Source organism: Etheostoma spectabile, chromosome 6, assembly GCF_008692095.1.
Source record: "Etheostoma spectabile isolate EspeVRDwgs_2016 chromosome 6, UIUC_Espe_1.0, whole genome shotgun sequence".
Lineage (NCBI taxonomy): Eukaryota > Metazoa > Chordata > Actinopteri > Perciformes > Percidae > Etheostoma > Etheostoma spectabile.
Genome location: NC_045738.1, coordinates 12,273,771 through 12,298,582, shown reverse-complemented (window position 1 = coordinate 12,298,582; position 24,812 = coordinate 12,273,771). Strand labels below are relative to the sequence as shown.

At 38.9% G+C, this 24,812-nt stretch overlaps 3 protein-coding genes across 6 annotated transcripts in view; 2 read left to right on the top strand and 1 right to left on the bottom strand.

Annotated features, from left to right (window-relative positions):
- Positions 1-830: 830 nt before the first annotated feature.
- LOC116691278 (carcinoembryonic antigen-related cell adhesion molecule 2) lies at positions 831-3,763 on the top strand. The gene is made up of 5 exons (XM_032518786.1): positions 831-911; positions 1,057-1,377; positions 1,982-2,257; positions 3,177-3,425; positions 3,517-3,763. Exons 1-5 carry the CDS (start codon positions 860-862, stop codon positions 3,588-3,590), a joined length of 972 nt encoding a protein of 323 aa, XP_032374677.1. The 5' UTR covers positions 831-859; the 3' UTR covers positions 3,591-3,763.
- A 2,332-nt stretch (positions 3,764-6,095) lies between these two features.
- LOC116691302 (nectin-2) lies at positions 6,096-10,051 on the top strand. 3 transcript variants are annotated; one of them, XM_032518828.1, is made up of 8 exons: positions 6,096-6,282; positions 6,623-6,687; positions 6,912-6,984; positions 7,685-8,023; positions 8,343-8,445; positions 8,703-8,737; positions 8,832-8,887; positions 9,041-10,051. In XM_032518828.1, the coding sequence occupies exons 3-8, from the start codon at positions 6,921-6,923 to the stop codon at positions 9,170-9,172; spliced, it is 729 nt and encodes a 242-aa protein (XP_032374719.1). In that variant the 5' UTR covers positions 6,096-6,282; positions 6,623-6,687; positions 6,912-6,920; the 3' UTR covers positions 9,173-10,051. The 3 variants fall into 3 exon arrangements, with proteins under 3 accessions (XP_032374719.1, XP_032374720.1, XP_032374721.1); XM_032518829.1 differs by lacking the exon at positions 6,623-6,687 and having other exon boundaries at positions 6,115-6,282; XM_032518830.1 differs by lacking the exon at positions 6,096-6,282 and having other exon boundaries at positions 6,504-6,687; positions 8,721-8,737.
- A 9,542-nt stretch (positions 10,052-19,593) lies between these two features.
- Positions 19,594-24,812, bottom strand: part of grik5 (glutamate receptor, ionotropic, kainate 5) — a 77,599-nt gene continuing 72,380 nt past the window's right edge. The window contains exons 20-22 of one of the 2 annotated variants that reach the window (XM_032518611.1): positions 24,415-24,543; positions 23,286-23,407; positions 19,594-22,041 (exon numbers count right to left, since the gene is read on the bottom strand). In XM_032518611.1, coding sequence (XP_032374502.1) covers positions 21,424-22,041; positions 23,286-23,407; positions 24,415-24,543 — 869 coding nt within the window. In that variant the 3' untranslated portion in view covers positions 19,594-21,423. Of the gene's footprint in view, positions 22,042-23,240; positions 23,408-24,414; positions 24,544-24,812 lie in introns of both variants that reach the window. The other variant, XM_032518610.1, reaches the window with a different exon arrangement.

Sequence of the window (24,812 nt, the reverse complement as noted above, 5' to 3'; positions counted from 1 at the left end):
TAAACTTTACTGACTCGGAAAATACCCAAAGAATCCACAAAGAGCTCATAAAAACTTAAGAGATGTAACATGACTCCAAGAATGCATGCAAAGCTTTGGTTAAACTCCTAACATCTTGGGGTCACAAATAAAAGATTGCTTCATTTTATGAGTTCACGAGCCAGAAATATAGAGAGCCACTTCTCTAGTGGGGCATGTTCTCTTATCAATAACTCAGCACATAACAAGCCACATTCACTCCATCACTCCCAGTATACAACAGAGGTTGAGTAACATACTGCATTTACACTGCGAGTGTCACTTACAAAAGCAGATTGTTATTGAGAGGCCACATTGTATCCGTCGGGGATACATCCCTGACTGATGTTTACCCTCCTGTTTTGTACATTTCAGGAATTATAGACACATGTGGTACATTGTGAATAACTTATTGTTTCAGCTGATTTGATCTGATGTCATATGGTATTTGGACGGGTATGTCACTAATCAGATTAATTCTTGATAGAGATTTGTACAAAACAGTATTTAAAGACAATATAAAATGTCCCAACCTTTTTACAATTTAAAAAAGTCACTCTTTCTGCAGACAATGAAACCAGAGACATGTTTGTTAATCTGTCTGGAGGAGGTTTGTGTCGCCTGGACATCTTTGATCTTCCTCCCTGAGGAATGCTATACGCCTCACAGATACTCCTCAAACACCATCCTGTAAGAAACCCAAAAGCACTCACTGAATAGCTCATAAAACTGACGCACAACACACCACCATCAAGACTCAGAATAAAAGAGCAGGCGCACCTGTTACTCCCCATGATTTGGATTGAACAGCGAGACAACTTTACATACGTCATTATTTTGCATGGAGAACAAGATGCTCAGGATGGCTGCTTGTTTGGCACTGATTTTTTCAAGTTAGTTAAAATTGGGATGATTTGATGGGAAAAAATTTCAGTTACATAATGAATTATTTATTTTTATATTAACCAAGATTTAGCTGAACTGCACAAGGCCAAAAGCACAACTGTGTTTCTCTTAATGATCTATTCTTTGTACCAGGTGTGTGTGTGGGTGAGGAAATCTTACCCCTTGGGCCCCTGAGTGGCGCTGTAGCGGGCACAGTGAAGTTCACCACCACCCTCAGTCCTCCTGGGAGTCCATTCCTCCTGGTCATCTGGAGCTTCAAAGAGGTGAATATCATCACCTTCACCACCACCAATGTCACTGAGCCTGGATATGTCAACAGGATCTCTTTAGACCATACCACGGGAGGCCTGGAGCTCAGGAACCTGGTGCTGGAGGACAGCGGGGAGTACACAGTCACCATCACACAGGACGGAGGGCAGCAGAAACAGGGCAAGACAACACTGAATGTGTATGGTGGGTTTAATGTTGCAGATCCGATAAGAACTCACCCGTCAATCATTTGAAAATAATTCTTCTAACCTAAGTTCTGTCTTCAAAAGACATTGATATATTATTTTAGTACAGACATCTTAATGTTAATCCATATCTCTTGATACTCCAAAAATCTGATGTTACCCATATGGTTTAAACTATTATAATGCAATGACTGATTCCATCCAATACTTTAATCCTGCAATAAATTCCATTTTTTTTATTTTGAATCTAATTTTAGACTGTAAGGTGGTTGTGTGAAATTGCTGGCAAACAGGATGTGGTGTTTGATTTTACTGGATTAATTGAATTTTGTCCAATAAATATGTAATGTCCTGTAAATGCACTAAAGTTCCTGCCAAACTTCAAGGATTCATAAGTTTTCTTGGTCACATTCACAGACAAAATACGTAGGGAAAGGTGGTTAATAAGACTAACAAATAAATATAAATGATTAAATAATTAAGATTTGTAAAGAACAATTAGTAAGGAACAAATGATAAAAGATAAAACAAAGATCAACAAACAAATGGATGAATAAAATGAAATGTTTTTCAATGTATTGATGCTGTTTATATTCTGCCAGCACTGATAACCGGAGCCACCATCCAAACCCCCGCAGCCATTTTAATAGAAGACAAAAGCTCCACCAACCTCAGCTGCGAGGCGTCCGGGTCCATCAGCACCAGAGTTTGGATGAAGGATGGCCAGCTGCTCGAAAAGAGTGGCAGAGTCAGTTTCTCAACAGACAACAGGACGGTGTTCGTGCAACCTGTTCACAGTTCCAGCCACGGCACCTACCAGTGTCGAGTCAGCAACCCAGTCAGCACCATGACTGCAGCCCGCTATCTCTCTGTGAACTGTGAGTACTACTCCCTCAACACTTCCAGTAACTGCTGTTAAGCAAAGAAGACCCTGAATGCTGATTACAATATGACAAAGTACTTATATTACATTTCTGTACTTACTAAAATATACCTAGTTACATTTCACCACTGCCTAGACAATATTAGGACTCTAAAGTTCAGACCTGTAGAGAAATAATGGCTAAGAATTAAGGGCTCAAGGACAATAAAAAAAAAAAAGAAATGCACTTGTGCTTTACACCACTTTCTACTTCCGCTACAATTTGGAGGGAAATGTTGTACTTTTTACTTTACTACAATTATTTGAAAGCTTTAGTATTTCCATTACAAATTCAGATAAAACAATTAATTGATTAACAGAATATTTATAGACCATCAACTGGAACTAACTATTTCGATAAAGTTGCCTCTGCAAAATAGCCTCGGGAAAGAACTTGTTTTGGTGGTACATGTGTACGTTCAAAAGTTGTTTTAGTCGTGCAACAGAAAACTCAGATTGGACAGATAGTCTAGCTAGCTGTCTGGATTAACCATAGTCCTCAGAAATCAGCAAAAGTTTGAAATGCCAACACAAAGGAAGAGGAAGGTGACGGACATCCGGTCGAAACAAGTGACATGCAGCGGTTTCTCCGGCGCCACCGGAGCACTCCCCAATTGTTTTACGATTATCTGAATTTTACAAACCAAACAATCAATTGAATATATGAGAAAATAATCAGCAGATTAATCCATGATGAAAAAAATCCTTTTTTGCAGTCCCATACAAAATAGTTTAAACATTTGCTCATCGTCAACCGATAGTAAAATCCTGCTATTTACATTCATGTTCTAATGATATAACACATATTAGTTTAACAGACACATGAGACATTTTATCTATCCATCCATCCATCTATCCATCTTTTCTCTGTGCAGTTGGTCCACATAACATATCAATTAGTGGACCTTCTTCAGCAGCCCTTGGCCAGAGAGTGACACTGCAGTGCACAGCCAACTCTGTCCCACCAGCAAACTTCAGCTGGAAATTCAACGGCAATGAGACACATGTTAATAACTCCATCTACATCATAGAGAGGTTGGAGGCAGAAAGCATCGGGAATTACACCTGCACATCCAGAAATATGGTGACCATGCTGGAAAACTCTACAGTTCTGCATCTGAGAGGTGAGATTTCCCTTTCTGTCAGTGTTGAGTACATTTTAGAGCCAGGTGGCATATTAAGGGATAATAACTTGTCTTTTTATACTTCATGAAGCATCCTGCGCTGCCCCCTGCTGGTCATTTGTACTGATGCTGATAAGTGCGCTGACTCTGAGAGAGTTAATGTAAGAGAAAGTGGCATGGTGAGATTAACGTTTGTATCTGTCATCTTTTTCATATTAAACTTCCCTTAAATCTATTCGTCATATAAACTTGCACTGCATTATTTTTTTTCTCAGATTCTCTTTCCTGGTGCATTTTGCTCATAACGGAAGACGTTGATTAAAATCAATAAAAATGTGCTTTACATGAAATGCTATTTTGACTTATGACTATTCTAATGACTTTGAATAGATGCCAGAACTTAATTCAGAGAAATAGAAACTCTCACATTGAAAATAAACAAGTATCTTTCTTGTTAATTAAATAGACTTTAGAGATATAAGAGTGCAAATGTCTCTGTGTCCACATTTGGTACCACAAATAATAGCCCTATAAATTACCTATTACGCTGTTACTTATACTGCAGAAATATTCAGCAGTTTTAAAACCAAAATACAATTTAAAAAAATAAGTCTTCTGGGATTATTTTTGAAAAAGTTAAACACATTTTCTAAAGAATAAATAAATGATGCAGACATAATTTTCCATGTCATTTTTTTCCTGGTATATGAAAATGTGTAGTTACATCTTGCATCATTCTAAATTACGGCTAAGCAATGCATGATAATCTTGCTGAAAGTGTGATTGTGTACATGTACAAGATGCAGCAAAGCTTAAGTTTGTGGCAAACCTTTCTGTTAAGAGCGTGAAATAAATATTGCAAACGTTTTGAAGAAATGATTTATGGCCTGTTAAGGAATTCTGCTATATTTTCTTGTACTGAGTTTTCTAACAGAATTATTGGTGAAACTGGCCGTGACTTTTACATTTTTTATTGAGCCTACACTAGACAGCAATACACAATACGGGAGTATTCTCACCAAAATGTAGGTCTTAAATACCAAATTGTTTTTTAGTACTGTAAGTAATACATTCAAACCAGCTTTTTTAGTGTTTGAGAATTCCCTGACATTTACACAGAGCTGTTTTTGATGCATTTCTAGCCAATACCAACACATTTACATTGTAAAGGTTCAATGCACCACTGTCTCTATGAGAAAATAATTTTGCGTGCTTTGTCTTGGAAGAATGTCACTAAAGATGCAGAGCTGTGCCTGTTGCAGTTGTTATTCCTGTCGTGCCCTGTAAGACAAGCCATTTACATGCAGGCAACAAGCCGAGTTCGACCAACTGAAACAGGCAAAGCTTTGCATCCCTGACCCGATTACCCTGTTGAACACCCGGGGCTAATTTAGCCAAGGACTCTGATTGGTGGAGATAATTATACTTCACTTTTCGGAGATTCAGCTTCTATCAGAAGGATTGACACAAGGTCACTGGTGAGAGGCTGTAAAATGAATGCAGTGTTCTGCTTTGTGCTCCTCACACTGTTTTTGTCAAGCAAAAGAACAAGGCCAGCTGTGCTTTTGACTCACACCGAGTACATGTAGTGGTAAAAATCTATTTTAAGTACACTGAATTAGAGGGCACTTTCATTTCAAACGAGCAGAGTGCTATGTATAAAAACAAAATCAAACAAAGTGTGCACACATTTGGCATTCATACATAAAAAAAAGGTACAGACATACAACCCAAACATGCTTTACAAATGGTTTAAATTAGACCTCACCAGCCAGTCACTAGAATTAGAGTTATAAAGATTCATTGCAAACGAGAGAATGGGAAATTTATGTATGCACTATAAAAGATCAAAACTTTTGACTTCAAACACATTCAGTTTCAAAAAAGTAACTGTATACTTTCATTTGTTGTATTTGTCACACTCACACACACTTTGAGGACCTGATTAAGACATCTTATTTGGATAGATAGATGAACAAATGGCATATTTGTAAACATTGTACAAGTTTGTGCTCTATTTCATCAAGCCAACATTCGCAAGCATACATATTCTCACATTTATGAAGCAGTTGATATGAAGAAAAAAAGCAATGTCCCATCCAACAGTGAGCCTCTAAGTGGACCAAAAGCATGTTTCGCTATCCCAAGTTTTACTACATACAAAAAAATAGTAAATAGTAAAGCATCATTTTGAGAAGGGTGCAAATGCTACCTTTATAGAAAATAACATGAGAAACTCTGAGGCTATTTTAGCTCTAGTTCTACTTTCAACTCCAGGAAATCTACACACCACAACAGTAAGTTGTGTGTGTTTTGAATTAGCTATCACAAATACTGTACTTATGGAGCTGAAAGAAAACCAAATGGGAGTTTTGCTTTTTGGCTGATGGCACAAGGACAAACAGAGAACTTGATCCACTATAACGAGGATATCTGGATAACTTTTAAATAAGCTAAAGCTTCTGATATTGATACAGCTCGAAATCACAAACCATAAGTCATAACTATTTAGGAATTACTTTGTTCAAAGAGTAAACTCTACCACACTAGCTTCTTGTTTTTTTAGCTCATACAAGTCATTGTAACATCATCAACATGTACATCAACATGTAGTTTCTTTAGACATCATTATCACATTTTGACCACCAGAGGTTGCTGTTATACTGGTAGAGACTTCATAAACCAGCAGTCGGAAATAATGCTGATTGTCGATTGCTGACTTGAAAATTACAGACTCGAACACTCAACATAGAAACGATCGGACTTTAAGAGTTGTGATATTGTTTTCATTCCTGGTAAAAGCGCCGAGTGATGGGAAAATGCTTCCTGCCGAGGTCATATACTCTTTTCCCCTTGGGTAAGTTTAACAATGTAACCTACACACTTCAATAAGATGTTAACTCTGGATGTTCGGTTTTGTAACTTGAAGTTTAAATCTAAATGAAGTGGACAAAATATAGTCTTATTATAGGCTACACATACATCAGGGCAGAGGTTGTTTTTTTTTTTTTTTTTAAATAGTAGGCCTAGCCTAGCCTGAGATAACACGGACAGCTGTGAGGCTGTGGGTGTGTCTATCAGTCAGTGTTGGTGATGACTAGTTCGGAGTTAACCTTGTTCCTCTTTGCAAATGCTATTTTTGTCGGTTTACCACATGTCGTCCTCATTTGAGACTTATCTTACTACACTTCTCCCAGTGTTATTGACTAAAACACCAGCAGCTGGACATCCACGGATCTGCCTCTTTGTAATTCTTTAAACTGTAAGTTTCATTAAAGTTGATAAATGTTAAAAATAGAAGTTAATGAAAAATAATTAAAATATTGATTGTTCCAAAATTCAACACATATGGTATTTTAACCTTACGTAGATCACTTTGTAATAGTATTGTGACAGAGTAACCTCGTAAATTGCTGGTGCATAAATTAGTATATGCCCCTTTGTGTTGTATTGTAATGTGTTTGTTATTTTGTCCACCAACTGTAGTGATGAACAATGAAAAATTGCAGAATATTACCTGTCATACTTCTGAAGTTAATTTACATCACATTACACCCAGGTAAGACAAATGGATTTAAATTTTGTACATTTTGCCTGGAAAAGCTGATTACAGTGCATGATTACTGCATGTTGGTTACTGTGTGAAGTTACGTATTTACACTGACTGTTTTTTAGACTGTGAAAATTCCCCTTTTAAATTTAAAGGTCTTGGTTTCTTTTAGACTGATTTGTATGTAAAGGTCTCAATCAATCAAGTCACATTAACTAGTAGGCTACAAGGTAAAAATATAGTGAAAGCTTGTCCCATCAGCACCTGGACGTAATGTAATGTAGTGACGCTCCCGAGCGCAGTGCCTTTCTTCAGCTCCCCTACAGCAACAAATACTATACAACTGCAAAACAGTGTGCAACATTAGAAATTGATTTATCTATATATCTAAAACACAGAGTCCAACCAAAATAATAACACAAATAAAAATGTTTCATCTAGTGTTTTATCTACATACTACCACAAGCAACAGGATGCTGTCATACAAGGATTTTCTGAAATTTCCACATTTCACCTTTATCAGAATTTGAAATTTTAGAGCCTAGTTCTATAAATCCGACGCAGCTTCTATACTCAGTAATGTGAAAAAGTTAAGTTTGAGTACTGTTGATGCTATACTGTATCTGAAATAATTTTGAATCATGAAAAAGTGCACCCAAAGTTTAACAAGACTGAACATCTCTTGCCACCATATTACTCTCTTTGGCAGTTCTTGAGGCCCAAGAAGTCAAAGTATTGCCTGAAGTGACAGGATACGTTGGGCGTGATGTCACCCTGCCATGCCAATTCATCCAAGCACCACAAGGCGACAATATTACTCAGCTTCAGTGGACTCTCCAGCTACCAGAAGGAAAGGAAATAACCATTATTGTTGTTCATTTTCCATCGGGACATTTTGTTAATGAATCATTTAAGGACAGAGTGGGTATTGCAGAACAATCTTTGCTCATTAGAGGTGTGGAAATGAGAGACGCAGGGTCATACACCTGCAGCATTACATCCTTTCCCAGCGGTTCATTAAAAGGAACCACCAACCTCGTTGTTCAAGGTGAGTACAAAAAGCCTTTTCACACAAACTGTCCAAGTTACTGTAAAATTAAGTACGGATAAAATCCCTGTGATCCCAAGCTAAAAACTAAATTTAAATGCAATAATTGGTTTCTTTTCAGTAGTCTTTTTAATCCTCTCCTTTGCTTGTCAGTGGGGAAAGACCGGTTTTGATTATCTTAGTAAATAAGTCGATCACTTGATAAAACTGCTGTGTAACTCAAATTTGTCATTTATACAGCAATGATAAATAAATTGGGATTACATGACATCCTTAATTTAACACACAGGGTTAATTACAGTCATGTTTCCTCTCCCAGAACAGATGCCTTTATCTTCAGCTGTGGTTTCTGCTATAGTGATTGCTATCCTGTTGCTGTTAGTGATCTCGGCAGCCATAGTTTACCTCCTCTTTGTCAGAAGGTGAGTGTGTGCGTCTGATGTCTATCAACATATCTTCAAGATAGCGTTCCGCTCACATTTTAAATATTCATTAAATTAAGTTTAACTATATTTTAGATTCAGTTCATTCAAAACATTAAAAAGCTTTTGTTGTATCTTTTTTTTAAAGAAGGGATATATACCTCTTTCACTAAGGATTTCTGGGATTAGCAAGAAAATCACTTCAGATCAAAAGTAATTTGCAGAAAAACTAACTGCACTTTATTTCTTTACTTTTGACATGATTGTACGCTTAGGCACAGCATCTACATTGGTAAGAACAAAAGCACTTCATTTCTAGACAACTGATTTGTTTTATATATTTTGTTTGTTTCACTTCCCTTGACTCAAGTGTGTCTGTCTTTCAGATACATGTGGACCAGTGATGGATGTTGCCAGAACATCTGTGATTTTAAGAGACGAGGTGAGCTGGTTCTCCGAATTTAAGCTGAATAAGTTTGAGTCAGACAGTTAAATTATGCTGTGTGTGATAAGAAAATGAGTTGTTTCACAACAGTAACATACCGATACAACGGACAACAAAGTCTCCACATAACTCTCTCACACTCCTTCCTAGGATGTGGTCTACTCTGACGTCAAGCTTAGACCATCCAAAGACGCTACACCTCCATCCAATGAGAAACACACAGTGGACGAAGATGTCACATACTCTGAAGTTGTAGTTGGTCGTAGTCACCAAATGAGATGAATTGTGCTAAAAAGGTGATGAAGTTGTTTTTCCTTGTACTAGTTGCACTCTTGTTGCTGTATGCAAGTTGCGTTTACCATAATTTCGGTACCATTTGGTGCAATCAGCACATCCTGACAGCAGCCAATACAACCTAACCTTTGTGGGTGCTCCAACCCTTCTATTCATGCTCTCATATGTAGTTTTTTTCCATGGTACCGCGTTTCCACTGAAACCTCACAGCAGGTGATGCAGTATAAAAGAAAATGTAACATATTTATCAAAGTGCTTTCATTAGTGATGGTATTCTTAAAGATTATAGATATTTTGCTGATTTATATCCAGCTCTGTGTCATGGCAGTGTAAGCCGTGTGTGCAGTTGAATGGTGTATGGCTTCCCTCTGTGGCCGCAGCGCACGGAGCTCCCAGCTGAGCAGAGGCGGTGTGCCGAGATCCCCTAGTGGTCTGATAAATCCACAGTGCACTGGTACCATGGAGGGAAGCCAAACACTGTTCATCTTAACACACTGCCTACACAAAGATGACACAGAGCTGTTATCAAATCAGCAGAGTATCGCAGCGTCAGTGGGACTGTACTTGAGCTGAACTCTCAAACCAGCATGTCTTGCAAACAATCTCAGAATGACAATGCTAATATGTTGAGGTTTAGCAAGTATAATGTTTACCACCACAAACGTTTGGTGACACTTGGTTTTAAATATTGAAGCTAGAAATGGTACAAACCAGCACAGCTCCAACATGGCATTAAGGAAAATGACTTATTTTACCTTGTCATGTTGTGCAATGGAAAAACACTGACTTTGCCAACATGACTTGAGTCGTCACGGTGGATCTCATCACACAGTTCCTATTGCTCCATTGCTGACCAAAGGTAGAAGATAAAAAAGGAAGACAGAAATAACCAACCAAACTTGTGCAATCTCTGCAGTAGAATCAGAATCCAGTTTCTTTAGGTTCAACTAATTTGGATGTCAAAATGTTTGGAGAATATAATGTTCAGCTCTTAAACATGTGAGCCGTTTTTAGGGTTAAAAAGGTTCAAATTCTTTCTTGATCTTTCCTAATCCAAAAAAATACAGACACTGGTAATAGTTGTAAAGTATTTTACCATACCCAGTATTCTGTCTGCTTTGGGTATGAAAGTCAGAATTGATTACAGGCATTGCAGTCTGAGCATGCCTTATGTGTAAGGTGACAAAATGTGGTTTGCAGAGTTACTGTAATGGTGCACACACCATCACTGAACATTACCAACAGTCGTTATCTTTTACATGCTGATTTTCAGAAGCGTTTCCTGACAGCGTCATTTTGCGGGTGTGAGATTGTATGCTTTATCATGGATATAAAACAATGGCTTTTTATACACTCACTTTGTGTCGTCGGAACATGACTTATATTCTGTGGTGTAAAAGCATAAGCTTTAACTTTACAATTTGTTTTTTTCTGCATTTAGTTTATAATAAAAACCAGTGCTTGTATATTTGATTACCATCAATGAAATGCATTTTAGATTTAGCAAATAATGCAGATGAACTGGAAACAGAACCAGCAGACCATGGTTGTCTCTAAATTTTTTTTTTGTTAGTGCCTACTGTTGCATAATAAAGTTTTACATTTTACCAGATCTGTGGTTTCTCTTTTTCATGTATCCGAGTTCTGTCATGGCAGGAAATAGATCAATAAGATAAGATGGGAGTGTGTTGTAAAAGTATTTCCATTGCACTCAAATTACTCAAACACAGATACTGTACACATCACAAAAGTACTATTGAGAAGGAGCCACACATTCATGAAATATGTATGTTAAGAAAAAATTACACTGAGGACAAACAATAAGCAAGAATGGATTTTGTGGAAGGGATGGTGTGCATATTGGCGGTTTCTTGAATTAAAAAAAGTTTTTTGGGTTGCTCAAATAGGGAAAAGATGTTTTACTATTATATGTTGCCGTTTTTTAAAGTGTGAACTGAAGAGGGACTTAAGGTTGCACCAATAAAAGGTTAAAATCATTAGATTCATTGCAGACCTGAAAGTTTTACTTGCCTTTGCATTAATCCTGAGCTTGTTGTGCACAGGTCTAAATCTTAGTTATGTCCTGCTTTCTTGTTTCAACTTTGTGTATTTCCACAGGAGCCTTTCTTTAAAAGCTTTAGGAAATGAACCCCATGATAACCATAATTAAGCGTTAAGGAAACACCACCCTGATTAAGACAAGATAGCGGAAAACGTTTGGAGAAATAAACATGGTTTGTTTGGAAACTGGTCTCCACCAGGGAGCTTGTGTGTGCATGGTGCTTCTCTGTACATTATCATTTGGCCACATGAGGTCACTGTGCTACTGAAGGTTATTATTGGCAGACGGGAGGAAGGAACTAACGGGAAATCATGACAACTAGTGAATCACAGACGAGAAGACACGTATATTAGTGCTCCTGTTATTTACTTTGTGCAAAATGAAACTTTACAGCAGACTGCTTGTTTCATTCACATCACAATCCCAGGTAAGACAAAAGGCTTAAAAACTTAAACAAAAGTACTGTACAGTAAAGGCAGGCCCGGCCCTAAACAATTGGTGCCCTAGGCAAGATTTTAGGTGGCGCCCCCTTGCATCACTGTACAGTTAACTGATTTTAAAACTAACAGATAGCGCTCGCTATTTATTGATTAGCCAACTATGTCATGCTAACGGCTGATGCTATTATCGATCATTGTTCTGCAACAGCAACATAATATTATCATCATCAACTTTACTGTAACATTACCTCCGTCTGTGTCACGTTTTTCCTCCTCTACTTTTCTTTTTTTCCTCCCCTGGGCACCAGACAGTTTAGGACGCTTTGACATTATGAGATTTAGATGCAGGTAAAAGAAGAAGTCGGGCTTGTTTTTTTAATTAAGATGACGTTATAGTAAGGTGACCAGATTTCTCAGACAAAATCCGGGGACATTTTCAGCTCAGAAGCGTATTTACCTCCAAAACAAGTAATGTTTTTATTTTTGTAAAACTTAAAACGGGGACACTAGACCTAGAGCTGTTCTCATTAGGGGCTGAGCCCCCCCCCCCCCCCCAAGGTCTGATCCTAGACCCACCCCTGCTGCTACTTCCTACTCCACTCCACTACACCTCAAGATAGAAAGTCCTAATATTTCAAGATAAAAAATCCATCCTTATACTTCAAGATAAAGTCCTAATATTTCAAGATAGAAAGTCTTAATATTTCAAAATATAAAGTCCTAATAGTCCTAATATTTTAAGATAGAAAGTCCTAATATTTTAAGATAGAAAGTCTCAATATTTCAAGATAGAAAGTCTCAATATTTCATAATGTTGTAATGTACTGAACTACATTTATCTGACAGCGTTTGCTTTATTGCTCAAGGCTTGTTTCTGGAACAGCTCATTGAGAATCAGATACAATAAAAACTACTGAGGACATATTTTCCTTTGACAGTGATGCAGTATTAAACGAGATCGCTGCAATGTAAGTTAATAGGATAATTTTCCAGCTTGTATTTACGTTCATAAAAGTGCTCGTTTTGCTGCTAACAGACTCAGATTAATATTCTAAGTGTCTGACAACATTATGGAAAGGATTTCTAAGGAGGTCGACCTTTCTGTTAAAGATTAAGATCCTTTTTAAAACATAAAAGTCCGCGAAATTGCGTTCGCTAAACCCACCAGACTCCATGTAAATAATCAGTGATTTTAGCATCGTGACACACGGCTTCTGAAACCTCTCTGAGCACCGCTGGCTCTGGCGGTCTGGAGCCTGCGTGTGTTGGGTGTGCGATTATCGGCTACGTTTTTTTCTTTCATTCCAATTTCGGCTCTTTCAGTCACAGTGAAAACCGGGGACATTTCCGGGGACAGATCCAGCCGGGGACAGGTAGCCAAAATAAGGGACGTCTGGTCACCCTACGTTACAGGTACAGCACAGGCTGGGCGCCCCCTGGTGGTTTGCACCCTTAGCATTTGCCTATACTGCCTAAGCCACAGGCCGGCCCTGAGTAAAGGTATTGGTAGCAAAATGTTAAAGCATCACAAGGGAAAGGACTCATTAAGAAAACGGCATTGTTATATCATTGGATTATTATGAATGTATTACAGTAAGGTGCATATTAATGTACTTCTAATGATTTAGCTGGTTGAGGTGGAGAACAATTTTTACTACTTGCAGTTGGGTAGTTTAATCTATAACAATGAATTATATTTTACAAGTTGTTCATATATTTTAATATAAAATCTTAATCTTCAAATTTACTTTAACTGACACTAAAAAATGTTGAGGACAATATTTCCCTCTGGAATGTAGTGAAGTAGTAAAGTAACCGAAAATTAAGGTACTCAAGTAAAGCACCTCATACTTGTGCTTAAGTACAGTTCTTGAATAAATGTACCTTAGACTACCTTGTGTGTGCACGGGGGAGATTGATGCCTGGAGGACAGTAGCCTTTAACAAGGTTTTAATTCAGGATGGCTGTGTCTAAAACACGGTGAAATTACAAAAAAAAATAAAGTTTGGGGTTTTATTGATGAATCCTTATTCTCCTGCTTTTATCTTCTGACATAAATTCTTATTTTTTGGCAGTTCTTAGTAAGACACAAGATGTCAAATTGCCTGAAGTGATGGGATACCTTGGGCGTGAGGTCACCCTGCCATGCCAATTAATCGCACCACCACAAGGCGTCAATATTACTCAGGTTCAGTGTGATCTCACATCACCATAAGGAAATGAAATCCTCACTGTTTTTAATGTTAGGAGGTGTAGAAATGAGAGATGCAGGGTCGTACACCTGCAGCATTTCAGCCTATCCTAGTGGCTCATTCGAAGGAACAACCAACCTTGTTGTTCAAGATGAGTGTCAGATATTTGTCCAAGAACTGAAATGATGGGGTGAGTGTATAGCCTACAGGGAGATAATCAGAGGGAGGTGTGCAAGTAGAGGTGGCAAGAACACACTGAGGATAACTGCTTGATGCAGAAAGAATTTTAGTGTCGGTGACTGGCAGACACAAAGCACAACAAGATACAACATAATAAACAAATTATTTAAAAAAATTTAAATGTCAGTTTTGGAAATACTCTTTTTGGCCAAAAGTTAGGTCAAAAGATTGATACTATACTTAAACATGAGTGTGGAATCAATCTTCTCGTCAAACTCTTGGTAAGACAATGATATGTTAATCTGCCCTCTTGGCCAGATCCCTTCTAACAATGAAAAATAAGTGTTTTTAATTTCCAAAAATGTCTAACCACTCTTTACATCACTGAAGAAAGACTCACATGGTTTGACTTTGATCATAGATTTGTTTCTTTTCCCAGAACCGATGGAGATATTATCAAGAATGATTGCTACAGGAGTATTTGTTAATAGTAGTGACCATGCCGACCACATCGGACGTCATCATCACAAAAAAGTGTTTCTTTCTTTACTCACACATGAGGCTTTGGTCAGGCATTGTGTCTGCACTGGGGAGAAAATGCCTCTCTCAAGTTCCTCTTCTGTCTACATCTGAACATTATCATACGGAGCAACAGTATTTGTTTCAGTTCCTCTAACAAAATACTGTCCGTCCAGTAATGTGACTGAAAAAAACAAGGTGAGCTTGGAGTTGGTTTGAGGCTTTATATTTAAAGTTGTAGATGGTTTTTGATTAGTTTATCTTTGTGTGTATGTTTTTCCTTTAAAGCAACTTGATGAGAATGATGATATACCAGAACACTAAATATCCTCCTCAAAACACTCTTACCCAAAGGCTCTACTCTGACGTCCAGCTCATCATCCAGAGAGGTCACACACACACACACACACACACACACACACACACACACACACTTCTGTCTTTCACTTACTCTTAAAGCTGTTGTACAGTAAATTGCATTAGCCATCATTTTGTAAATGTATCACATCATGACATCAGTAAATGAACTGCTCCTTTTGCAAGGCAAGCTTTTTTTAAATAGCTCATTTCAGCAACACGGCAATTCAAAGAGCTTTACATAGAACATTAAAAGTACAGTTAAAAAAAAAGTGCCAAGAGAACAGAAAATGAAAATAAATAGAATAAGATGGGTGTAAAATACTAAGATTTCAGCAACAATTTGATACAATAAAAGGCAGCGGCATACAGAAAAGTCTTCAGTCCTGATTTAAAAGAACTGAGTTGCAGCAGACCGTAAACGCATAAGGCCCATCATTGTTTAAAAAATCCCATCAAAATCCCAAGTGTGAGTAACATTTTTAGGAAACGTTATTTACAAGAGTATACAATGCATTTGTTGAAGTATTTTCTGCTGCGGATTAAATTAATACATGTTAGCAAGTATTTACAGCAGCATATCTGTGTATGTAAGATTAACTTAAAATAAACAATGCCAATGTTCCAAATAATGTGAGAACATGTCACCCAGTGTAAGTTCATTTGTGTTTCTGAACGAAGGATTGATGTTGCTTTTGGTCTTTTCATGGGATTGTGGACAATAAGAAAATGCAGGATATCAATCACCTTTTTTCTTTGAATAAAACCCAAATATGTGTGGCTCTCCAGACCCTTGAAAAAAAAACTTTACTTCACCTAAATATTGTTTTGAGTAACAAAAACCCAGGATGTTACATGACTTGCAATGATAATTGTGGCTGTTCACTTAATATCCCATTTTGAACAAACGCTGTTCCTGAGGGCTTGACATAACATTTCATTCTGTTGCTCAAAGTCAGGAAATTGTAAGAGTAGCACTCACATTCATTTCTCCACAACCAATAGAAGAAACTAGGGTAAAGTAACGGCCATTTCCATTGCTGTGCAGATTAAAGATGCCCCGTGTTGTTGTAATGACAGCTAACATTTGTACACGTCTCATTTGCTAGCCAATGTTTGAATTTAAATCTCATTTAGGGTTAGAGGCTTTGGGAATTACTATTTCACTAAAACACAAATAAAAAACAGTTCAAGAGAATGCAAATCTAAAAATATGCATTTCTAAAATAGATTTAAACAAAGAAACCGAGCTGGCCTACCTCATCTCCTTCAGCAGCTCGTTCAACAGTCGAGGGGCCCTGGACCTGATCGTGTCTGTACCATCATGGGTGTGAGGCAGCAAGGGACAGTTCAGTGAAAATTAAAATTCAAAAGCTTAAGGACATGGGCAGAAAGTCCAAAACAGAAGTAACTGATAATCCACAGGTATCCGGAATGGGGCTGGTTAAAGACCCAGACAGGTACAGCAGGTTTCAGAGTGTCGAGGCAGGGAATCAATCGCTTAAAGCACATAGCAACATTGACAAACGAACAACTGACTGTGCAGAAAGGGGACAGTGCTGATTACGGAAAGTGGACACAGGTGAGCAGGTGACTGGGACTGGTGGGAAGGTCTGAGGACATCTGGCGGACAGGTAGAGAATGGCAGGCAAAACAAACAACTAGACAGTTCTCATGAAAGTTAGACTTGCTGTCAGAACATGTGAGAACAACAACATTTTTTACTGGCTCATTTGGTTTTTATTTGCTGTGCTGTTTAACTGATTTTATATTGAAATTCAGTGCTTAAGACATTTGATTACAATTACCATCTGTGCTGTCAGGACGTAGAAGAAAATTAGTTTTTTGAAGTGTAAAAATATAAACATGGGGGCTCATATTACATTTTTAATTTAAATTTGTTGTGCAGTTAGATCTGTTTTCTGTTGCAAGTTAGTGTTTATGGTTTGTTTACAATCAGTGTAATGCTTTTGAGATAATTCAGTTCTGTCGCTTGTTTATCAAATCATGTTGGCGAGCAGATATACTACAGTGCACAGTTCTGTAAATTGTTTTTTGTTTTGTCTATTGTTTCTTAATATAGTTGCACATGTTACCAGACCTTACTAAATCTGTTGTTTCCCATATTTTTCATGTACTGAAGAGTTCTGCAATGACAGGAGATGGATATGAAAGATGAGACAAATGCATGCACAAGTGAATTATGGAGTTTTCGGAAAATAAATAAATAAATGTATTCATATATTTATGAGTATAATGAACTACTTTAAGTACTTTAAGTACATTTGCTGATAATACTTCTGCATTTTTATTTAAGTAGGAGTTAGAATGCATGACTTACTTGTATAGTAATAAAGTATTTTTAAATGATGGCCGTGGCACTTTTACATTAGTATTTTGAGTACTTCCTCCACCCCTGGCATCATGACAGTGTTTGCATACCAGTAAATCATTCCATTCTGACACGTGAAGGAAAAATGCAGCAAACTTTCTACTGACAAAGAATAGACACGTGTCACTATGGGACAGTTTGAATATTTTTATTCCAAAAGACGTTTGTGTGTCTATAGGTTTGAACAACAGGGCAATCTCTCAGAATAACATCATTGCACCTTCGTCCCAACACCATCCCACACCCTCAACCCACAACCACACTATAGAACCTCTTGCTCTTCAACAGGAATAATAACAACAATTTAATCATAATATTCATCATCAGATTTAATGATCCATTTAGCACTAGTATAGAAATATGAAAAAAATACTAAAGAAAAGAACATAAAAGTAAACAAAAAGGTTTGTTTTGCAGAGTGACTGTTCAGACACCCCATCTGATCTGTTTTGTGACCCTCCCTTCCCTTCATAATTATTCATACTAGCAATATATTGCCTGTTTAGGGTTTGTACCCTTCCTCTTTCCTCACCACAATCATGCTTTGCAGCAAATAAATGCTTTCAGCTGATGGTTTAAAGCTGTTGGTAGCCACTTATTGGCTATGTGGTGCGGTTACATATCAAGTGGGAATTCATACACAGAACAAACCAAAGACACAAAAAAGAGACATTTGAAAACAACAAAAACAACCTGTGGGTTTACAACCTTTAGACAACAAGGGAATTAGAAATTAAGATGTGGATGGTGTCTCCGCTTGTGTTTTTATTTGTGTGTGTGTGTGTGTGTGTGTGTGTGTGTGTGTGTGTGTGTGTGTGTGTGTGTGTGTGTGTGTACTGTGACTTCTGGAATAGGGTTGGCTCCTGTTGCCTTGTCAGTATTCTGAACACAAGGACAGAAGTAAACAGAGAAAAAGAGACATGAAATCTGGGCCTGCTTCTGCTGACAGCAATCATTCAGAGATACGGCATAATGTGTGCAAACAATGTTATCATTCATTATCTGGAGCACAACAGTGTCGACAAATCTGTTTCACTGCAAAATGCATAATTTTATACAGCAATGCAATATTTGCCAAGACAACGATGCCAGTATTTCATATTTTTTTCAGGGGATTTATAAAGGGCTGAACTGGTGGGTTTGTATCTACTTTAAATACTGCTGAATATGTACTGGTGGAAAGCCAGTGAGGGATTGTTTTCCTGCTGTTTGGTGAGATCTGAGAAGATAGCATGTAGCTCCTTGATTAAAAGGGAAACAGTTCTATATGTATTGGAGGTGGCATTCAAATCAAAGGGCAAAGAAGAGGAAAAGGAAAAAACAGTGTTATGTGTTCAGGAGGCAGGAAACACTGGCTTTCGAGAATTGATAATCAGCTGCTGAAAAGCATTAAATCTGCTGTCAGGAAATGGAACCATAAAAGACAAACAATAAGCAATGACTGAACCCGATGATGCAAATTTAGTTATACCTTGAATTAGAAATGTTGCATCAGCTAACCTTCAATGTTTGGATGTCAGCATTTCATTTAACACAACAGGATGACATTTTATAACTATAGTAAAATAACTATAGCTAAGGCTGTGTAGCAAACCGCCCCTTAGATCATTAAGTAGCAATCACTCTACGGTGAGTATTTTGGGACATTTTGGGACCTGATTAGTTAACCAATTCAATGAACACAGAGACACTGATGAGTCAGTGACCTGCAGTGCAGAAAATGCTAATACAGCACTTGATTACAATGTCATATAATAATAAAAAAATACATTTCTGGGACGATGGGCTATTAACAAAAGACTAGGCATTTGCTTCCGAGGGGACTCTTTCACAGAGGTGTTGTACACAGGGAGCACAGCTGCAGCCCATGAAAGTGATCACAAAGTAGAACGTTTGGTTAAACCTAAGGGAAAATATGCTGCGGTAATCCCATCTCATTTTGTTACCACAGACCTAAAGATGATCTGTTTTAATTGTGATCCTGAATGTCTTTTTTTGTACTAAAAATAAAGCACTCAAAGGAATATGGCTGGCAATGTTGGATATTTTCTTCTGGTTAACAAATCCCATGAAAAGATCGGAACCACCAAAGTGTTGGTCTGTCTCTCAAAATTTTGCAACTTATGCAGCCTGTTTGTGGCACTCTGCCCCTTGGGTCTCACTGAAGACAAAACTCTTAAAAAATGGGCACAAATATAAACTTTTTTTATGAAAATAGTTATTAGCAAACAGTGTGACTCATTATTGTGTTTTTGATCATTTCAAAAAAATGGAGGTCTAGCACAGGTAAATAAGCTACATGAGGCTTTGGCTACTTGATAAGTCAGATCAATTCATCAGGTTATTGGTTGTTTTGGTCTTTTCATTGATTTGTTGACAATAACAAAAATATGAAATGTCACCAGCCTTATTCTTTATTGATTGGAAATCTGTTTTACAATGTATGGTATGCTTTAAATAATTATCATCAATAAAGTGTCCACAATTTGAAGTTAAAGGCCTAAAACATCAAAAACACCAGTGTATTTAGTGTATTATTTAAGCACAGTGGCTAATATACTGTAGTGTTTCAGTAGAGTTTCACACAACAGTGGGGATGTAACATAAATAATGGGTTACTATCCCAGCCGGAGTAAAAACAACATGTATTTCTTCTCAATCTATTCATCATCATGTTTCGCTGTGTTCAACACCCTCCTGAATGAGTCCCCAACCCCCGAGGGGAGTAATTAGGCGCTCAAAAGCTTGAGACTGTATTGACAAGGCTGTGTTGAGTCTATCACTCTGGCAGGAGCCTCTACTGTGAACGGCCAAGTCTATCTGTTAAACAGAGAGAAGGGAAGAAGCTGTAGCTACAGTTTGCTGGCGCATTTACAAGCCCATTTAAAAGATGCCCAGAATTAACAGATCAGGACAGATCTAATAATGGAAGTAGTTCAGTTAGGGGTTTCTCATTCAAATTCAGTAGTGTCCTTTCCACTCGCTGCCTCTTTCTATCTGTTCTTCTCTTTCTTGCCTCTCTGGCTATGCCTCGCCCGGTCTCTCTATCTCTTCTACGCTGTGTGAACAGAGGTGAAAAAGAAGGCTTGGCAAGTGGTACCCAGGATAACGAGGGACATTCATTTCACATTTCAAAGCCTCTTGCTCTTCCTCCTCTTTTTGTGGCTGTCTGATTAGCTAACATTTGTAAAAGGGTGCGGTTGCTGGGTACATGGTTCTCCTCACTTTAAGTAGTTACAGACAGACTTACAGGAAGCACACATTTTTACATACACACGCACAGTGTAAAGAAAGGCAGACAGGTTCGTCTGCTACTGTTTGCATTATGTCGTCTTAAAGTTGTTTCATCCGCCTTCCCTGATAACATCCAAAAAGCAGCTATGGGGCGCAGGGAGGGACACAAAACTCTTGGACACAATTATCTGCAGTCAAATTTCTAAGTATGTTATAATCCACCATATTGTCCCACATAGTCTGTATTTAACTCTGTAATTCCCACAAACAACAATGGTAACAAAACAAAAAAAGACAACAAAAGAAGAAGAAAAAAAAAAGGAATAATTCTCTGGAAGTCTTTTAGTTGCTGTTTCTAATCACATTTGGAAACAGTATGTCCTCCAACACGGCTTTATTTTACTAGAGGGGTAGAAAGCTTCCAGGGAATGTCTGTGGAAGAAAACCAACGCCCTCAAATCAAAAGGTGAAGTGAGAGGGGGAGTAAGGAGAAAAAAAACAAAGCCAATAGAAACCATCATCTGGTCATGTGCATTTCCACTCAGATTTGTCCAAACTGAACTGTTTTTCCGAGTTGATTACAGAAGCTTAACTGACAACCATCTGACAGCGTGCTTGTAGCCGGTTCTGTCTGTAGGCCTCAAGCTCAACTGGTGAAGTTGAGCTGGTTATTCTCCTTTTGAAAGGTTGTCTCATTTTTTATTGGCTGACCTCGCAGAGTTCAACGTTTTGTCCCTCCATCTCTACCTCTTTTCTTTTTCAATGAATTTAAACTGTGGAAACAAGCAGTGTTTCTCTCTACAGCACAAATGTTGTCCACACTTCACCCTGCAGCCCTCTCACTCTGCCCATTGTGTCTGGTCTCAGTCCTGGTCGCCCAGTAGGTCTGTGGTGTTGCTGTTCTGTGGAGATGGAATGGGTCGGGAGGTATGAGGCGGGGGGCTGTGGTGATGCCGCCTCGGGCTGGCCCCCCCTCCACCCTCACTGTCTGTGTTGGATGAGGATGGGGGTGGGGGTGCGGGTAGCCTGGGCAGGGGTGCAGATGACGGTGGTATTCTTGTCGTGGTTGATCCTGATCTTAGGCTCTGGATCCTCCGGCACTCCTGGCAGATCCGCACATGGGTGCAACTTCGGGCGGGCAACATCACAGGGGTAGGGGCTTGTGGAGGAGGGGGGGTGTTGGCCCCTAGTGGATCATCTGGAATCCTTTGGGGCCCAGGGCCCAGATCGGGAGGCCCCGTACCTCCGGCTCCACCTCCTCCACCTCCACCTGTCAGCGGACCAGCTCCACTGTAGAGCTTGCCGTTGCTGAGGCGCATCTCCCGGACCAGGCGCAGGGGCCGAGGGGCCCCCAGAGCTATGCGTGTGGGATGACGCAGGGCTGCTGAGCTGCTGAGGGGCCGACGGCGGCGCATACGTGAGGTCTTCTTACAGGAGACGGCGTTTCGGAACTCTGTGATCATCTCCTGACAGACAGACACCTAAAGGAGAAAGGGAAGGAGGAAGGAAAAAGGGTAGGGAAGGAGGCAAAGGTAGGAAGGGTGCCACAGACACAAAGACAGGCAGCAGAACGAGACGGTGGTAAGGCAGTACATAAATTGGAGAGCACAGGGAAAACAAATGTTTTTTTAAAGGAAAATCATAAAAAACAAGTAGAAACAGGAACAAGGCAGAAAGAACATACACAGTAAGGCATGAAAAAATAAAAAGTCGCAGGAGAAGCAAGGGCACAGAGATCAACAAATGGAGGGATGGTTGTAAAACAGAAATGAGAAGGTGATGGGGAAAGATGTGGAGATGATTAGAGATGGGAGAATAGCCAAGGAGCAAAGAGAGTTATTACAATCCAAACACCAAAATGTTGTTTAGTTTATGAGCATCTTAATATGGCACTATGCACTATGAACGGACAGGCAGGCCTGCATACTCAGGTGCACATAAAGAAAGGCACACTCAGACACACACAAACAGTAAGACACCTACAAATCTTTTCATCATTCCAACAGCATGACACTACTGTAATTTACATACACACAACGACCAAAATGCATCAACATGTCCACTACAGACAAACAACATTTTCATTGAAATTATAATAAAATAGTAATGTGCTCACATAAACAGAAACAATACTCGTTATCGGAGAAAAGACACTGATGACAGGAAGTGTGTGTGTGTTTGAGAGATAGAGGAAGACACACAGTGAAATGGGTGAGAAGTAATCCAAGAATGGAAACGAAGAATACCAGCGTACATGTGAGGCATGTAAAAGAAGATACATCATGACATTTAATGCTAGGGAAAAAGGTCACACTACTTCTTTATGCAAGCAAATATTGGCATTTCTCAATATTGCTTATCCGTACCATCAAATTTAGCTCACAAACACTTGCTGCCACTGTTAATCACCAAACACTAAAACAGGCAGGACATGCAAAGTGAAATCAAATTTCTCTATTTTTTGTATACATTTTGGACACTAGAGCAGTTCTGTGCCGCATACTTGAACATTCCTCTCATCTCACATGCGCATAACACATTGATCCTCAAATGTTAGAGCACACACAAACCAACAAACACTTACAAATGGAGGCAAAAGCTGAAAGAAATCTACCCACTCACACACAAACACACAAAACAACATAATAAAAAGGTTTGGCGGGATGCCATGGGAACCTACTGGGGTGTGTCTGTGGGGTCGGCGAGGGCAGGTATGGGGGCATACCTCATCTGTCTCTGCAGAGCGCCGTGTCGACCACACAAACTCCATAATGGCCACAAACACGGCAATGATGAGGCCACAGATCAGCACCACAAAGATGCCCCCAATATTCTCCATGCCCAGACCTGAGAGTGGGCCACAGGAGACAAACATTAGTACACACATGCACACTGGTATGGTTTTAAATGTATTACTTTACTTCAAAATTGACTAGACACTACTACACAGTCTTTGAAAACTGTATAATACCTTCTGTGCATCTGGAAGAGCTCTGTTAAAGTTCAGCATTTTGGGAAATATAATTACTTGCTGACTTGCAGAGAGTTAGGTGAGAAGACTGAAACCACTCTAAAGTTGCTGATTGGTATCAATATTCTCTTCTTACTCTCGGCAAAAAAACAAATATGTACTCCCCAACTGTCAAACTATTCCTCAGAAAGATTACTAAAGTGACCTCACTTTTCTCAGAGTGGGCTTTGAGACTCCAAATGCTTAATCGACAACCTGTGTAACAAACTGCATGGAGTTTGAAAGACCAATCAGGTAGGGTCTAAACGTAGTATCTAAAATGTAGATTTCTAAGCCTCTGCAGCGCCCCTTTTAAAAAAAAATCTATCTCTTGCAAGTGTCTCAACTTTATGTAAGGGCAATACTAAATCGCTGGATTGCTCTTTCAATTGAATTAAAAAGTCAAAATGGCCCATGATGGAGGGGCTGAGTGAATACCAGAATTATGAGGCCCTGGAACACTTGAGATACACCGTACAGATGAAGCTCAATGATGCGGAAAGGTACTGTAAGCATGACGTCTGTTTATTTCAAAAGAGAGTTTCATCTGACAGCAATGGCAGAAATGCTGAGGCATTTGTATTGTCTTTGTCATTTATACAGGCACACACACACACACACACACAAACATGGGGACAGACTCACTCTACTAATAAATATACTAATACTAATAAACTTTCCATTCCCAAGACACTTGGGAAAGTAGATTGTGCTAAGCACCCTTCACAAGGACATTAGGTTAGGCATTGGCCATTAGCTGGACTGTAGCAAGGAATAAGGAGACTATTACTTGGGACATTAGAGGGAAGGAGAGAGAGGAGACAGACAGCTGCGGTTGACTGACCCTTTGCACGGTGGTCCTCCTCTTTGGGGCATCGGCCTCCCTCCCACCATCTCCTCTTCAGTATCTCCAGCCTGTTATTTTCCTGCAGCTGGAGGATGGCCAGAGTGATCTCATCTCTGAACGGAGACCCTGGGAAATGACAGGAAATCAGGATAAGAGCAAGTGGTAGAGGATGGAAAAAGTACAGCAAAAGAGCCCAAGAGGAACAAGAGATGGGTTATTTCAGAAGAAGAAAAATCCTTGAAATGAGAAGAGACAAAGTTTAAGAGGAAAGGAGAAGGACTTGCAGGGATAGTATTGTTGTTGCAGCCTCAAGATGGCTACAAGCAATCTTACTTTGAGAATAAAGAGAGGATTAGAGAGAGAGAGATAAAGAGGAAGATTAAAACAGATAGAGC

Bases quoted from the DNA above. Each gene is read 5' to 3' on its own strand.
- LOC116691278 (XM_032518786.1), top strand. From the start codon at position 860: ATGGAGAACAAGATGCTCAGGATGGCTGCTTGTTTGGCACTGATTTTT. The intron at 1,378-1,981 runs GTGGGTTTAATG...ATATTCTGCCAG, and splicing joins GACAACACTGAATGTGTATG to CACTGATAACCGGAGCCACC. The intron at 2,258-3,176 runs GTGAGTACTACT...TTCTCTGTGCAG, and splicing joins CCGCTATCTCTCTGTGAACT to TTGGTCCACATAACATATCA.
- LOC116691302 (XM_032518828.1), top strand. From the start codon at position 6,921: ATGAAAAATTGCAGAATATTACCTGTCATACTTCTGAAGTTAATTTAC. The intron at 6,985-7,684 runs GTAAGACAAATG...TCTCTTTGGCAG, and splicing joins TTACATCACATTACACCCAG to TTCTTGAGGCCCAAGAAGTC. The intron at 8,888-9,040 runs GTGAGCTGGTTC...ACTCCTTCCTAG, and splicing joins CTGTGATTTTAAGAGACGAG to GATGTGGTCTACTCTGACGT.